Source organism: Leguminivora glycinivorella, chromosome 14 (assembly GCF_023078275.1).
Source record: "Leguminivora glycinivorella isolate SPB_JAAS2020 chromosome 14, LegGlyc_1.1, whole genome shotgun sequence".
Lineage (NCBI taxonomy): Eukaryota > Metazoa > Arthropoda > Insecta > Lepidoptera > Tortricidae > Leguminivora > Leguminivora glycinivorella.
Window position 1 is genome coordinate 13,687,183 of NC_062984.1, and position 16,722 is coordinate 13,703,904.

The window sequence follows — 16,722 nt, forward strand, 5'->3', positions numbered from 1 at the left end:
AACAGCCACCCTAAGATTAGTATACAAAAAGAAAATTTTGACAAATTCAAAATGGCGCCCTTTGAAGGCCAATTGAAATTTGTATGGAGGTCTTTTTTTTAAATCCCCATAGCTCCGTAACGGTAGGGAAAACGTTAAAAGTGCTTGAACTAATGTTGTACAGTTATCTGAGGTCCATCGAATGGCATTTACAAAATTTCAAAATGGCCGACTTTGAAATTTTTTTTTTTATTTTCGGTCCGAGCGCGTTCAAATTTGGCACGGGGTAAGAACGGGGGCCAAAAATAGAAATGAGAAAAAAAATTTGGAAAAGTCAAAAACGGTGGCGAGAGGGGACAAAGTCAAATTTCCCTACCAGTTTGTATGGAGGTTTTTTTTTTAAATCCCCATAGCTCCGTAACGGTAGGAAAAAGGTTAATAGTGCTTAAACTAATGTTGTACAGTTATCTGAGGTCCATCGAATGGCATTTACAAAATTTCAAAATGGCCGACTTTGAAATTTTTTTTTTTTTATTTTCGGTCCGAGCGCGTTCAAATTTGGCACGTGGTAAGAACGGGGGCCAAAAATAAAAATGAGAAAGAAAAATTTTTGGAAAAGTCAAAAACGGCGGCGAGAGGGGACAAAGTCAAATTTCCCTACCAGCCTGAGGGAGCGTTCTACAGCCCGACGGTCATTGCTCCGGTCCAAGTTCCGAGCTGCGTACAGACAGTGCTCCCAAGCAAGAAAATATAAGTAAAAGTGTCTAAAAAGCGACGCGGCGGGCCGGAGGTCCAACTTCCCTACAAATCCTACAATCCCCACAGTAACTACGCGGAGGGCCGAAGGCCTGGAGCGTGTCTGACAGGCTCCCAAGTACGCGAAGGCCGCAGGCCGAGCTGCGGGCAGAGTGCTCCCAAGCACGCGAAGGCCGCAGGCCGAGCTGCGTGCAGACTGTGCTCCCAAGAAAACAATAACAAAAAGTATCTAAATAAGCGAAGCGGCGGGCCAAAGGCCCGACGCGGAGCTTCGAAACCCAGCGAAGGCCGAAGGCCGAGCTCCGCGTAGGGCCGAAGGCCCGGAGCGTCCCTGATCGGCTCGCCGGCGGACCGGGAAGTTGGAGCTTAAACACGACCCAATAGTAAAAGTGTCTTAGAGAAGCGAAACGACGGGCCGGAGGCCGCAGGCCTTAGGCCCGTCGTGAGCTTCTCAAGACACTTTTACTATTGGGTCGTGTTTAAGCTCCAACTTCCCTACAACCCCCACAGTAACTACGCGGAGGGCCGAAGGCCGGAGCGTGTCTGAGAGGCTCCCAAGCACGCGAAGGCCGCAGGCCGAGCTGCGGGCAGAGTGCTCCCAAGCACGCGAAGGCCGCAGGCCGAGCTGCGTACAGACTGTGCTCCCAAGCAAAACAATAAAAAAAGTATCTTAACAAGCGAAGCGGCGGGCCGAAGGCCCGACGCGGAGCTTCGAAACCCAGCGAAGGCCGAAGGCCGAGCTCCGCGTAGGGCCGAAGGCCCGGAGCGTCCCTGATCGGCTCGCCGGCGGACCGAGAAGTTGGAGCTTAAACACGACCCAATAGTAAAAGTGTCTTAGAGAAGCGAAACGACGGGCCGGAGGCCGCAGGCCGCAGGCCCGTCGTGAGCTTCTCAAGACACTTTTACTATTGGGTCGTGTTTAAGCTCCAACTTCCCTACAACCCCCACAGTAACTACGCGGAGGGCCGAAGGCCCGGAGCGTGTCTGACAGGCTCCCAAGCACGCGAGGCTGCAGGCCGAGCTGCGGGCAGAGAGTGCTCCCAAGCACGCAAAGGCTAAAGCAAAAAAGCAAACAAGCAAAGCAATAAATCAAACAAGCAAAGCAAAAAAACATAAAGCAAAGCAAAAAACAATAAAGCAAAGCACAAAAGAAATTTACCATGGGGCCCTACAAAAACAAAAAGCAAAAGCATAAGCAAAGCACAAAAACAAAAAGCAAAAGCATAAGCAAAGCACAAAAGCCCAAAAAGAACACCGCGGGGCCCTCGGGCCCCGCGCACCTTTAAAAAACTAGTATAAATGCTTAAGGTGGCTCGCTTTCCATACAAAAAACATCTACCATTTATTTAGTCACCGCACACTACAACTAAATAAAAATATGCGCATACATCTACTATACATTATCCGTCGTCGCGGTAGTGAATGAAATACATAGTTTCATACAGAAATCATGGACAAATCCATGTGAATTTTTTATTAATTTTACGTAAATGTGCGTGCCAAATTTTGTGTACAGACACAGAGCCGTCATATTTCGCGCACTTTTAGTTGACATTGTCATCAGTGACATTTGGCTCTTGACAAGTAATTATTTAAAGATATTGGTTTAGTTAACTCAAGCTGACTCAGAAATAATGACGCATTTTGTCAACAAAGATACATATCGTGTATTTCGACACTGCTAATGTAAATCGAAATGGCGTCTCGGTCAAACGACCGACTATGATGCAGAAGATCGTGGGTTCGAGTTCGAAGTTTTTTTAATCATTTGAACTTTTATGGATTTATTAAGTATTTTTTATTTTTTTAATGGAATATTTGACTATTACTATATTGCTTTCCTATTTTTTATTTTCATACAAAAATACAATACAATCCTTTATTATGCCTTTGTTGATAAAATAAAATATTACACGTCTGGTATAATACATTATACATAGGTCATAGTGTGGGCATAGTATTAGTAAAGTATTGCATTTACTGAGCTGGTTTACCTATGTTATTGTTGTGTGAATGTTTTTCTTCAACAACTAAATGGTTATATACAAGAATATGGGTAGCTTTTGCACATTGTAATTTTTCCTCAGTCACCCGTTGACCACGAACGTTGTAAAGTGTTTGAAACATCGGGATGAATTTTAAACTCATTATACGCGATTTAATCCATTTTCATAGTTTTTATTTCATGAGTAACTATCGCGGTAACTGAAGACAATATTAACTAAATGGTTACAAATAATAATTATCATCAATATAATCTGGTCCAGGCAGGCAATTATGGTCGCGCGATAAATGATAAAACATCTGGCCGTCCCTATAATCGCACTTGCTAATAGTGCGACAGGGACGGCCTGATATTTTATCGTCTATCGCGCGACCATGCTACCCGTGCTGTACTAGCTTTTGCCCGCGGCTTCGCTTGCGTTAGAAAGAGACAAAAGTAGCATATGTCACTCTCCATCCCTTCAACTATCTCCACTTAAAAAACATGTCAATCCGTCGCTCCGTTTGGCCGTGAAAGACGGACAAACAAACAAACACACATTATCTTTGGTGAAACAACAAATTCTTCCACTTCAGATTATAGAGTAACCAGCTTTTCCCATTTATAATAAACTAGCTTTTGACCGCGGCTTCGCTCGCGTAAGAAAGAGACAAAAAGTAGCCTATGTCACTCTCCATCCCTTCAACTAAATCCCTTAAATAATCACGTCAATTCGTCGCACCGGTTTTGCCGTGAAAGACGGACAAACAAACAGACACACACCCTTTCCCATTTGTAATATTAGTATGGATTTGACATTATTATTTATATTTAAATAATTATATATGTATAGCCCAATTTCATCGGTAACAGCGTGTTATGTAATGGCGTCGTTGGTGAATAGTCGTCTGTCACGCCGTGAAGGTGCGTTCGATTCCCAGGATTCTATAAACTTTTTGTATTTTTTTGGATATAAATTTCGTATTTTTTATTGACCGAGCAAGAATGGAGAGCCGAAGGTATCAATTTTATCTTAGAGAACATATTGATTTTTTTATTGTTATTTTGATTTTCTATTTATTAAGTTGAGATATAAAACACAACTTTTAATACCCTCGCTAAATATAATATTAAATTACTCCTTAGATAAAAAAAGTCCACTTGAGTTTTTAAAGCATTACGTTACTCAGTTAACTATTGCATTTTCATTTACTAATTTAAGATTTCAAAAGCGATTTGAATACCCTTGCTCCATCGAAAATAAACAATTAGAAAAAAAAATCATTCGAATCGTAGTTTATCTATACTTTTTTGGAATTTTTAAAAATATCAGATTAGGATAATTATGTTAGAAATTCTGAGTTCGACGAACCCAAAAATTATTACCATGTAAGAGAATAGGTTTTTAATCTTTTTTGTGGAAAACGCTCAGTAACTACTGTACGAGTACATATACATTTATGTATAATAATAAAACAAAAAATAGTGTCTCATAGTGTTGTGTTCCTGCCGGTGAGTAAGGCTGCCAGAGCTCAACGAGGGTGTGGGGTGCTGACGACGGGAGGACTTACGGAACTAATTTGTTCCGTCTATTGTCCTTTGAGACGTCGGCAACCCAAACCCTCCTTTAAACTTGTACACTCCTTTTTGCTGTGCACACGCAGCAAAGGGGAGTGTACAAGTTTCTAATGGGGCGGCAACGCGCATGCGACACTCTTTGAGTTGCAGGCGTCCATAGGTTACGGTGACCGCTTTCCATCAGGCGGACCGTATGCTTGTTTGCCACCGACGTAGTATTAAAAAAAAAAAGAGAAAAAGTCCTGGATTCGAACCCAGTACTTCCATGCAAATCATGCGATGGCACGTATTTACCGCAAGGCTATTTAAACAAGCTGTCGCCGCGTGAAATTATCGACTAGAAGGAATACAAAAACACTGTTTGTATGTGTGAGTGGTGCTTAAAAATAGTGTAAAACAGTAAATTTATCTACATTAAGGGGATTAACGTTACAATGAGAAGTTGAATGTTTGGTGTAATACGTCAATTTTAATATTAAATGTTCGCGAAGCATAATTGAAAGTATATAAATGCCTGTACGACTCCACAAAAAAAATAAGACTGGTAATTTGCAGATTAACGCCATCTAACGCAGCCTGAGCTTCGGGTAACCTAAGCGAGCCACCTTAAATAACTTTTGTAGTATGCGAGGGATTTGACATTATATGCAACATACACATAGTGCCTTTATACATAGTGTGAGGTCCCTCGCCCACAAATTAAAAAGGATCGATCTTAAATAGTACATTACATCAGAGGCCGGGAAAATGAGGATTTCCGGCCAAGCGGGTATATACGGCCGAGCGAGCGTGCGAGCGAGGCCGGATAGGGATACGAGGCCGGGAATCCGTTTTCACGCCGAGGCATGTATAGTGCTTTTCTCAAATATACAATGAAATAAAAAAAAATGCTCTAAAGGACAATATTTTATAAAAAAAAGTTACTTTGCAGGCCTAGGCCTGAAAAATAATATGAAATCCCTTTACAGTCCTCTCGAGTTGTTGCGCCCAAAAAGCGATACTTCCCAGCCCATTTTAAGGAACGTAAAGACAATATTTCATTGCATGTTTGAGAAAACTAATTTTAAACCACCTTGATCGACGACCGAAAAAAAAGTTTAATTTACTTTTCTTCTTTAAATTTATAATAAAATACACATGTACTTACGCAGTGTAAATAAAATTCATAGCTTAAAATTAATCTTGCACCACATATAAACTTTCATTTTTTTATTTCCTTAGAAGTAAAATTTTTAAAAGTCGCTTATTACGTCAAGTATACAATATACACGTAGCTTAATGTAGAAAATTTAAGTTTTTAGCTTTTATAGACCCGGAATATTTCAATTCTACTAATGCTCATATCGAAACTTTAAGTCGGTCTGGCGGATGGTTGGGTCTATCCGATTGGTCTGGCTGCTTACAAACGGTCTAGTTACAGGTACCTGCGTATCATATATCAAAATCAGGCTTGAGAAAATGAGGTAAGTTAGAGTCGTTTTTTGCCAACTTTGTCGCGTCTGGTAAAAGTTATATTTATAATAAAATACACATGTACTTACGCAGTGTAAATAAAATTCATAGCTTAAAATTAATCTTGCACCACATATAAACTTTCATTTTTTTATTTCCTTAGAAGTAAAATTTTTTAAAGTCGCTTATTACGTCAAGTATACAATATACACGTAGCTTAATGTAGAAAATTCAAGTTTTTAGCTTTTATAGACCCAGAACATTTCAATTCTACTAATGCTCATATCGAAACTTTAAGTCGGTCTGGCGGATGGTTGGGTCCATCCGATTGGTCTGGCTGCTTACAAACGGTCTAGTTACAGGTCCCTGCGTATCATATATCAAAATCAGGCGTGAGAAAATGAGGTAAGTTAGAGTCGTTTTTTGCCAACTTTGTCGCGTCTGGTAAAAGTTATATTTATAATAAAATACACATGTACTTACGCAGTGTAAATAAAATTCATAGCTTAAAATTAATCTTGCACCACATATAAACTTTCATTTTTTTATTTCCTTAGAAGTAAAATTTTTGAAAGTCGCTTATAACGTCAAGTATACAATATACACGTAGCTTAATGTAGAAAATTCAAGTTTTTAGCTTTTATAGACCCGGAATATTTCAATTCTACTAATGCTCATATCGAAACTTTAAGTCGGTCTGGCGGATGGTTGGGTCCATCCGATTGGTCTGGCTGCTTACAAACGGTCTAGTTATAGGTCCCTGCGTATCATATATCAAAATCAGGCTTGAGAAAATGAGGTAAGTTAGAGTCGTTTTTTGCCAACTTTGTCGCGTCTGGCAAAAGTTATGGCCGGCGGAAACGGTCTGGCATTGATGATAACCAATTTCTAACAACGTGCTCTAACACATATATATAAATCAGCCTTGAGAATTTAAGGAAAGTAAGCACTTTTTTTTTTCACCTTCATCACTTGATAGCAAAAAAATGGCCGATGGGCCGAACTAGAAAATATGCACACATTAACCGCCGATATGAACTCTACATTGTCCCAAAGTTTCATCCTTGAGAATTTGAGGAAGGTCTGGCGGGCCTGGGCTCTGGGTCTAGTTCTGGACTTTCCCTATTTGTGGTTTTCCCTGTATAATTTTTTGAACGCTCTGGGATTGCGATAGATGTGGAATTTAATTACAATATTTACTATCCAAAAAATAAGAGAATAAAGCCTCTGCCACACATAAAGCGTTTTGATAGCGTAGCGCAATGATAGCGGTGCGCCGGACGAACGCTGGCGTTCCGCTCGCAATCCGCGCTCGTTAGTTCCCGCCGGCGTCCGCTGGGCGCAACACCAGCGTTCGTCCGACGCACCGCTATCAATGCGCTCCGCTGACGCTCCGCTAACGCTCCGCCCACGCTCTCAAAACCCGCATGTGTGGCCGAGCTTTAAGATCTTACCTCTTCTGGCACGACGTCCTTGAGCTTGACGTCCTGCAGGCGACTGACAGACGCCGTGCGATGATAGTCAACCAGCTCGTTGAGGGAATTGAACTTCACCACCCAGAGGAAGAACTTGCTCGACGCGTCGCGCAGGACTTTGAAATGTTGGACGCCGTCGGGACATCTGGTTAAAGATAGACAAAAAGCATGTAGATTGTGTCGAATTGATGTTTATAGACCTTAATCCTATAAACGTCATATCGTACGTTATAATCCTTAGATCCTTACTATGAGACGTAACGTCACCTATTTTGGGTCTGACTGGGCTTTATACAAACACTAGCGACCCGCCCCGGCTTCGCACGGGTACTATACCTACATGTAAACCTTCCTCTACAATCACTCTATCTATTAAAAAAACCGCATTAAAATCCGTTGCGTAGTTTTAAAGATTTAAGCATACATAGGGACATAGGGACAGAGAAAGCGACTTTGTTTTATACTATGTAGTGACTGACACCGAGCTCAGACGTCGGGTACTTATAGCATGGCAGATCCTAGCTTTTGACATTCCTTTTCATTACTTATTCAATTACGAACCATATTTATTTTCGTGAGATAAGTTTTTGCTTTAATTGTGATGCAAATATATTGTTACTGGGCTGATATTGCCAATAGATAGGTACGTTAGTAGGTATGCAAAGTCTCTGTTAGTGCCGGTTTTAATAGGTTTAAACCTTTTACACTAATTGCAATCCTATTTTACGAGTGTAAGAAAGGAAATAAACAGAGCATTTCCAACCCATTACTGTGGTTAAAACATGCCCAATCTTCTTTTACGGCTATCAGTACCGCAATAACCTCTCCGAACCGCGAGTTGATGTTTACGTTAGCGACTTGGTATAAACTTGATCGCAGCATTCGCAGCCTTCTCGGTCGCACTGATCGAGTTCGTTAATGCTAACTAAACTAAACCAAATGCTAGCGATGGTAAATGTCTAACGCCAACTCGTGGTAGCAGCAGGAATCAAAGTTCCTATTGTAATACATCTGTATTTGTATAATACGAGCACTATTTCTACCAAGGTAGTAATAAAAAGTGGAATCGTTTGTCAACCGTGGCACACGTTTAACCGATAAATGTAACATTGTTTACAGAGTGAAACCAATCTTTACAGGAAAAAACGACGGATAAATATCAATTTATTTACATATGAAACGAATGCGGTCACCTCAAATAAGTAATGATATTGTTATCATATTCATATTACAATGCTTGTTTTAAGTATAAGTAGCACGTTTGTATGATTTGTATAAAAAACCAAAAAGACGTTGGATACGCTGGCGCAGGTATGTACAATGTACATTACGCCAAATATATACTAAATATTCCTACATAAACTGAAGAAGTAAAATTACAAGAATGTATACCATAGATTTTTTAATGTTTATTACATTGATCACATCGTCAATACATTTCCATAATAAGTGATCGTGAATATTACTTAATCCATCATATTCGCGATCTGGATGCCTTGTACAATAAGAAATATATCTTGTTCCAATATTAGTAACTAAAAACCGGCCAAGAGCGTGTCGGGCCACGCTCAGTGTAGGGTTCCGTAGTTTTTCGTATTTTTCTCAAAAACTACTGAACCTATCAAGTTCAAAACAATTTTCCTAGAAAGTCTTTATAAAGTTCTACTTTTGTGATTTTTTTCATATTTTTTAAACATATGGTTCAAAAGTTAGAGGGGGGGGGGACGCACTTTTTTCCTTTAGGAGTGATTATTTCCAAAAATATTAATATTATCAAAAAACGATATTAGTAAACCCTTATTCATTTTTAAATACCTATCCAACAATATATCACACGTTGGGGTTGGAATGAAAAAAAATATCAGCCCCCACTTTACATGTAGGGGGTACCCTAATAAAACATTTTTTTCCACTTTTTATTTTTGCACTTTGTTGGCGTGATTGATATACATATTGGTACCAAATTTCAGCTTTCTAGTGCTTACGGTTACTGAGATTATCCGCGGACGGACGGACGGACGGACGGACGGACAGACAGACATGGCGAAACTATAAGGGTTCCTAGTTGACTACGGAACCCTAAAAAGTCAAAATCAGTTTGACTTAAAATAATAATCATAAAATATACTAAGTTATCAAGCCAATAAAGTACGTTTGTCCCTTTCTATCACACTAATACGTCCGAAAGGGACAAGTGAACTTTATCGGCTTGATATAATCTTTAGTGAAGTTATAACTTTAGTCAACGTTTATGAATAAGGGGGTCACTGATATAATTTTTTCTGAAAAAATGAGATGAACTTCCTTCCCTTATCTTGGATTTGAGTAATCAATGTAATTCTATTGTCGCTCGGAGCAACGTATGATAGTGTTTGCACTTACGAGTAAACCACAAACTTCGTTAAAAGAAGTTACACAATGACGGCTAATCAAAGTAAATAAGTGGATATAAAAAATAAATCAAGTTCCAAGGACCATATCCAGTGAGTCACGTTTGTAACCAGTGCTAATATAACGTACTTAAGAGGCCTTATTCCTAAAGACGAGCGTTTTTTGCAAAATAGAACCTTTTTCATTCAAAATTATAAAGAAACTATAAATGATTATTAAAAAAATGATAATGTTCCTAAAAGTACATATCTTAAGCTAGAAAGTCAATTGGTACTACTTTAAAATATGTCTTTTTATACTTCCGAAAAATCAGTTTTTTCGGAAGACGTTTTCAAATTTCGTAGTGGAATAGCTCGTTTAGAATCGTGATTGTGCTGTTAAAAATGTTATTTGGGGTAATAAATGATCACAATCCTATTTGTTATATCCTGTACGAGTTAGCTAATACTTTGACATTTTAAGATTTACTTGAAATGGTGGATAAATAACCTTCCGTATCCTCCCCATTTTTTCGATAAAAAGAGGTTTACATTATGTATTTTTCCTGCGATTCCTGCATTTTTTGTAACTCTTAAATAATATTATCCTAAATTAGAACTTCTTATTGACCTATAAAAAAAAATCATACATATAAGACATACCTTTCTGTCGATAGATATGTTTTTAAAACACCTAAAATTCGAATAAAAGACACTGTGCTAACGCGAGCCCGCTCAGTCTGCGCCGAGCGCTCGAAGACAACGGACCTGCGTTTGATCGTCCGGCGCACCTAGCTTTCGTAAGCAGCGCGATAGTTCCGAGAAGTGCCGTAAACTGCGACTAAACAAATCTTGATCCTTTTTACACCTTATGCAATTTTAGCATTCGACATGCTTTTCATATGATTTTGGATTTTAAGTTATACGTGAAGTTTGTTGAGAGTTTGAATTATTATTATATTTTGGGACCATGATGAGGTTCTGGTTCTCATGATGATGGAGTCAGGCAGGAGATGTTCAACAGAACTGCTATTCTACTTATCATAACTCCACCATGTTTGGGCTCATTAGATTTGGGCTGATGAGCACCATCGATCTAGATGAGGTCCAAGGTCTCATGATGGAGTCAGGAGGTGGTCAACAGAACTGCTATTCTCCTCATCATAACCCCATCATGTTTGGGCTCATTAGATTTGGGCTGACGAGCACCATCGAACTAGATGAGGTCCAAGGTCTCATGACGGGGTCAGGAGGTGGCCAACAGAACTGCTATTCTCCTCATCATAACCCCATCATGTTCGGGCTCATTAGATTTGGGCTGACGAGCACCATCGAACTAGATGAGGTCCAAGGTCTCATGATGGAGTCAGGAGGTGGTCAACAGAACTGCTATTCTCCTCATCATAACCCCATCATGTTTGGGCTCATTAGATTTGGGCTGACGAGCACCATCGAACTAGATGAGGTCCAGGGTCTCATGATGGAGTCAGGAGGTGGTCAACAGAACTGCTATTCTCCTCAACATAACCCCATCATGTTTGGGCTCATTAGATTTGGGCTGACGAGCACCATCGAACTAGATGAGGTCCAAGGTCTCATGACGGGGTCAGGAGGTGGCCAACAGAACTGCTATTCTCCTCATCATAACCCCATCATGTTCGGGCTCATTAGATTTGGGCTGACGAGCACCATCGAACTAGATGAGGTCCAAGGTCTCATGATGGAGTCAGGAGGTGGTCAACAGAACTGCTATTCTCCTCATCATAACCCCATCATGTTTGGGCTCATTAGATTTGGGCTGACGAGCACCATCGAACTAGATGAGGTCCAGGGTCTCATGATGGAGTCAGGAGGTGGCCAACAGAACTGCTATTCTCCTCATCATAACCCCATCATGTTCGGGCTCATTAGATTTGGGCTGACGAGCACCATCGAACTAGACGAGGTCCAAGTTCTCATGATGGAGTCAGGAGGTGGTCAACAGAACTGCTATTCTCTTCATTATAACCCCATCATGTTTGGGCTCATTATAAATATGTGGAAGGTCGTTAATAATAATAAATGTTTTATTAGGGTACCCCTACATGTAAAGAGGGGACAGATATTTTTTTTATCTACTACTTTTTTTTTATCTGTATTCATATACATTCAATAATTTTTTTTTAATCGGTCCAGTAACAACGGAGATATCGAGGAACAAATATAAAAAAATTAAAAAAATAAATAAACATACAGACGAATTGAGAACCTCGCCTCAAATCTCTCAGATTTGAGGCGACGGTTAAAAAGTGACACATCATGAGCAGTTCCAATGCACCAAATGTCACTGTTCTGGACGTAAGTGCATGATGTTCTTATAAAAATATGAAAGTCACTATAACTGTGATAATTTCCGAAAATATTAATATTATCAAAAAACGATCTTAGTAAACCCTTAGACTTATATTGACCGGGATATAGACCGTGATTACCTTTTTGATTTTTGTCGAGCTCCCGATATTTCGACGCAGTTGCATGCATCATGATCACGGAAAACTGACGAAGGCGGGTGGATGTTAAAGTTGTATAGACAGCGCGCGATCTACCCTCCTTCGCGCGCGTTTGCTGCGTTCACTTTCAGCGTTACCACTGGTCGCGTTCACACTCGATGGTCTCTCCAAACACACTACACTCACAGTGTCACTACGTTTGTTCAATTCTGACTTCACCGGCCAAAGAAGCCATTCAGAGAAGCCATTGAGATTCACAAATATAAAAATTTCAATCGTGAGGATGGCTTCAAACTATCTAATGTATGGAATCCAGTGATTTGTTTGTGTAAAAAAACCGGTGAAGTCAGAATTGAACAAACGTAGTGACACTGTGAGTGTAGTGTGTTTGGACAGACCATCGAGTGTGAACGCGACCAGTGGTAACGCTGAAAGTGAACGCATCCGACGCGCGCGAAGGAGGGTAGATCGCGCGCTGTCTATACAACTTTAACATCCACCCGCCTTCGTCAGTTTTCCGTGATCATGATGCATGCAACTGCGTCGAAATATCGGGAGCTCGACAAAAATCAAAAAGGTAATCACGGTCTATATCCCGGTCAATATAAGTCTAATGAAAATAACCGTGAATCATTCAAAACTCTTAGTAAACCCTTATTCATTTTTAAATACCTATCCAAAAATATATCACACGTTGGGGTTGGAATGAAAAAAAAATCAGCCCCCACTTTACATGTAGGGGGGGGGTACCCTAATAAAACATTTTTTTCCATTTTTATTTTTGCACTTTGTTGACGTGATTGATATACATATTGTTACTAAATTTCAGCTTTCTATTGCTTACGGCTACTGAGATTATCCGCGGACGGACGGACGGACGGACAGACAGACATGGCGAAACTATAAGAGTTCCTAGTTGACTACGGAACCCTAAAAAACAGAAATCACTATTAAACTATTCTCTAATTTCAAGTTCCTAACTAAAATTTTCCTAATAAAAAAAAAACAAATTGATCCCGCTACAAACTTTCACCCCCTTTTTCCCTCTACTAGGGGTGTAAATTTTCATAATCGATTCTTATCTCTTCGAAATTTTGTTAATGCAATCTATACAAATTTCGACTTTCTAGCTTTCGTAGTTTCGGCTCAGCGGTGTTGGTTGTTGAATCAATCAATTAGGAAACCTGAATTTATATATGTACATGTAGACTAATACTATACTTTTACTACATTCATATACCTTATTTACTACTACCATACCATGAATATGAAATTAAATAAAGAGTCCCCATATAAAATTGAAAATTATGTTATTAGCAATTTAATTCAAAACTATCAAGATTATTCGTGTCTGCGTTGAAACGCGCGTTGATTTGCCGGTGCTCGCGTACCGAGCGCCAACGCCATCTATCGATGGCCGTTTCGTGAAATTGATGAGCGCTCTAAGGAATAAGGGGTCTTAATTCAGTGTGTTCAAACAGTAAACAAATTGTTTTTTCCGTTGCAGTCAATTGAGAATTATGAACAATGCGCGAAACACTCACTCCAGGAATTACGAGATTTATAAAAAAGTTTCTTATGTGGTTTCCGTTCTTCGTCTAAAGGTCAATTACAACTAAATAGTTACCGCATATTATTATCCATACTAATCCATACTATCCATACTAATATTATAAATGCGAAAGTAACTCTGTCTGTCTGTCTGTTACGCTTTCCCGCTTAAACCACGCAACCGATTTTGATGAAATTTGGAACAGACAATCTTTAGTCCCTGAGACAGAACATAGGCTACTTTTTATTTCGAAAAAAAGGGATGAAGGGGTTGAAAAAGAGGTTGAAAGTTTGTATGGGATTTCTTAATTTTAAAAGATAAAACCATGAAACTTTATATTTTAGCACTTGATAAGAAATCATTGAACATCTTGATAACGGATAGGGATAGGGATTGGGATAGGGACAGGGATAGGGATAGCGATAGCGATAGCGATACGGATACGGATAATATGGGTATCGTTAGAGGGATACGGATAATCGGTCGGCGGTCTCTTACAATCAATGTGCTCTAAGACGATCGTTGTTTGCTTGCTTGAAGATTACGTTTGCGATAAGTATAAGCAAAATGTAAAATTTTTTAAGGGATAATAGAAAAAAGTACTTTTTACCCACCGATCATAGTGTCGAAATACGGGCTATGTGGGATGTTTATAAAGGTTTCCCCAGCGTATATAGAATTACCTACGCTGTGGTCGATGTGTAATATTTCTACAATCATTGCAAGCAAAAGTATTATGTGCAATCGAAATAATCGCAGATAAATATACCTACAGAGAAACCTAAGGATCCAAATGAAAATCTTAATGAATACTTTTATTACGCGGGCGAAGCCGCGGGTAAAAGCTAGTATTTACATAAGATTGTTTTTCAAGATAAACGGTCTTGTAATTTTAACAATTTCAAGGAAACAGAAGATTAGAAGCGACACATGAGTATGGGAACATTCAAATTCGCAGTTCCTACCCTATTCTATTACGACCTTGGAGAGCGGAAAGTACTAAAGTTTGATGAAGTTGTTCAATACAACAATCACACAGTGACAGTGACAGACAACCTTACGTGTTTGAGTACACGTACGCACCTTTCAGTTGACACACAGATACTAATAAATAATAAATATTGGGGACACCTTACACAGATCAACCTTAGCCCCAAACTAAGCAAAGCTTGTACTATGGGTGCTAAGCGACGGTATACATACTTAAATAGATAAATACATACTTATATACATAGAAAACACCCATGACTCAGGAACAAATATCTGTGCTCATCACACAAATAAATGCCCTTACCGGGATTCGAACCCACAGGACCGCGGCTCAGCAGGCAGGGTCACTACCGACTGAGCCGGACCGGTCGTCCAGAATACATTTTCCTTTATTCGAGGGTCGAGTGAGATAGTAAAGTCGAGTTATGAAATAACTAACACTAAAACAAACATTGAAACTACAGTCAGTACGGAGATATCTGACCTGACCTGACCCCCTGCATAGAAATCTGACTGTACATTAAACATTATCACTTATCGCCAGAATTCCTCGTCAATGTGCTAATGAGCAATAAACACGATCAATGACATGACTAATACTGACATAGGCCCTATCTATATTAGGAATATGTAGTAAACGAGTTTCGTATGATCTCCTTACGTAGGCTGACTCATGATTTTCGTCGGACAGGTTTAAGTGAAACGACAGAAAAAAAGAGTAGATATTTGATCGAAGCGTCGCGAAAAAATGAATAGGAATGAATGAAAATGTAGGAGCGAGAAATATGGTTCGATTCGAAATCAATGTTTTTATCTAAGCGATTATTTACAAATTAGCAGTACTTACTAAATTTATTGCTCGACGAAATGAAGAAACAGGTACTTATTTTCTTCGTCCCTTCTTTAATAATAGCATTATCAAAAAGAAGGGTTATTTCATGGCTTAGGTACGTTTAAGTTTATTTCTTTTATCGGAGACAAAATATAAAAATACTAACTTTTGAATTTTAAATTCCAAATTCGTTAAATTCGAAAGTCCACCCCCCATTTTAGGGACTTGGGAGGTTAGGAGACAAAAAAAAAACCTATGTCGCTCTTCAACTATCTCCACTTAAAAATTCACGTCAATTCGTCGCTCTGTTTTGCCGCGAAAGACGGACAAACAAACAGACATACACATTTTCCCATTTACAATATTATGTATATATATTATATAGTAATATTAGCATGGATCGCTAGAATCATACAAGTGATACGAGCAACTCATTATCATGACTAATACAATACAGAGGCCGAGAGATATCGAAAAATAAAATAAAGCTGCCTCAGCGACTGCTTGCATCGGTGACTCACTCGGATAGCGTGCTTTTTTATGTGCCAAGTCAAACAGAGGCAGAAAATGTTTACCGTGTTAGATTTGGCGTAAAATAACCTAGGATAGTCTGTAATATATACTAGATTTAAAAATAACTTCAACTATAAAAGAAAACATTTTTTAGTATACTTCCCATGCCTGTGTAGGAGTGAAATCATAAATCTGTGTGATCATATTTCTGATCACCTAAATAAATATAACAGTGACAGAAGGGCTCGCGTTTGGTTTTTTTTTAGTGTTAACCTAGTGACGTTATTAGCACATCAATGGCCTAAGAGCCCTGTCTGATGATTATCGCAGGTATCTGCGGTCTACGGATATCAGCTACTCCAAACTTGTCAGAGCGTACGTTGTCAGCCGGGCAGGGCCGGTACAGGCGCAAAGAGGATGAAACGCCGGAGTGGGTTTAGTGGGTAGGGCCAAGTTTCCCCCCTCTCGTTAGGGGAGGGGAAAGAAACGGCGAGTTCCACACATCGTGCGTAACTACATTCCCACTCCGTCAAAAAAAGGGCCGGTACAGGCACTGTAACTCGAGATGCAAAATATATGGGACCGGCAACAGAATTTCTATACAAATTCTGCACTCGAGTTGAGTGCGTCTGTCCGGTACCGGCTACTATGAAATCTGATACTTCAAAATAAATTGCCTGAACAGTGAGAACATGCGATCTGTACTTTTTTCTTAAATTTCGTAAAGGTCGATGACGAAGATGGTATACCCAA

General features: G+C 39.5%; 1 protein-coding gene across 1 annotated transcript in view; it reads right to left on the bottom strand.

Annotated features, from left to right (window-relative positions):
- The window catches only part of LOC125233175 (growth factor receptor-bound protein 2), a 37,278-nt gene that overhangs the window by 14,170 nt on the left and 6,386 nt on the right, over positions 1 to 16,722 (bottom strand). Inside the window, exon 4 of the mRNA XM_048139064.1 lies at positions 7,204 to 7,369. Within this exon, the coding sequence (XP_047995021.1) occupies positions 7,204 to 7,369 (166 nt within the window). The remainder of the gene's footprint in view (positions 1 to 7,203; positions 7,370 to 16,722) is intronic.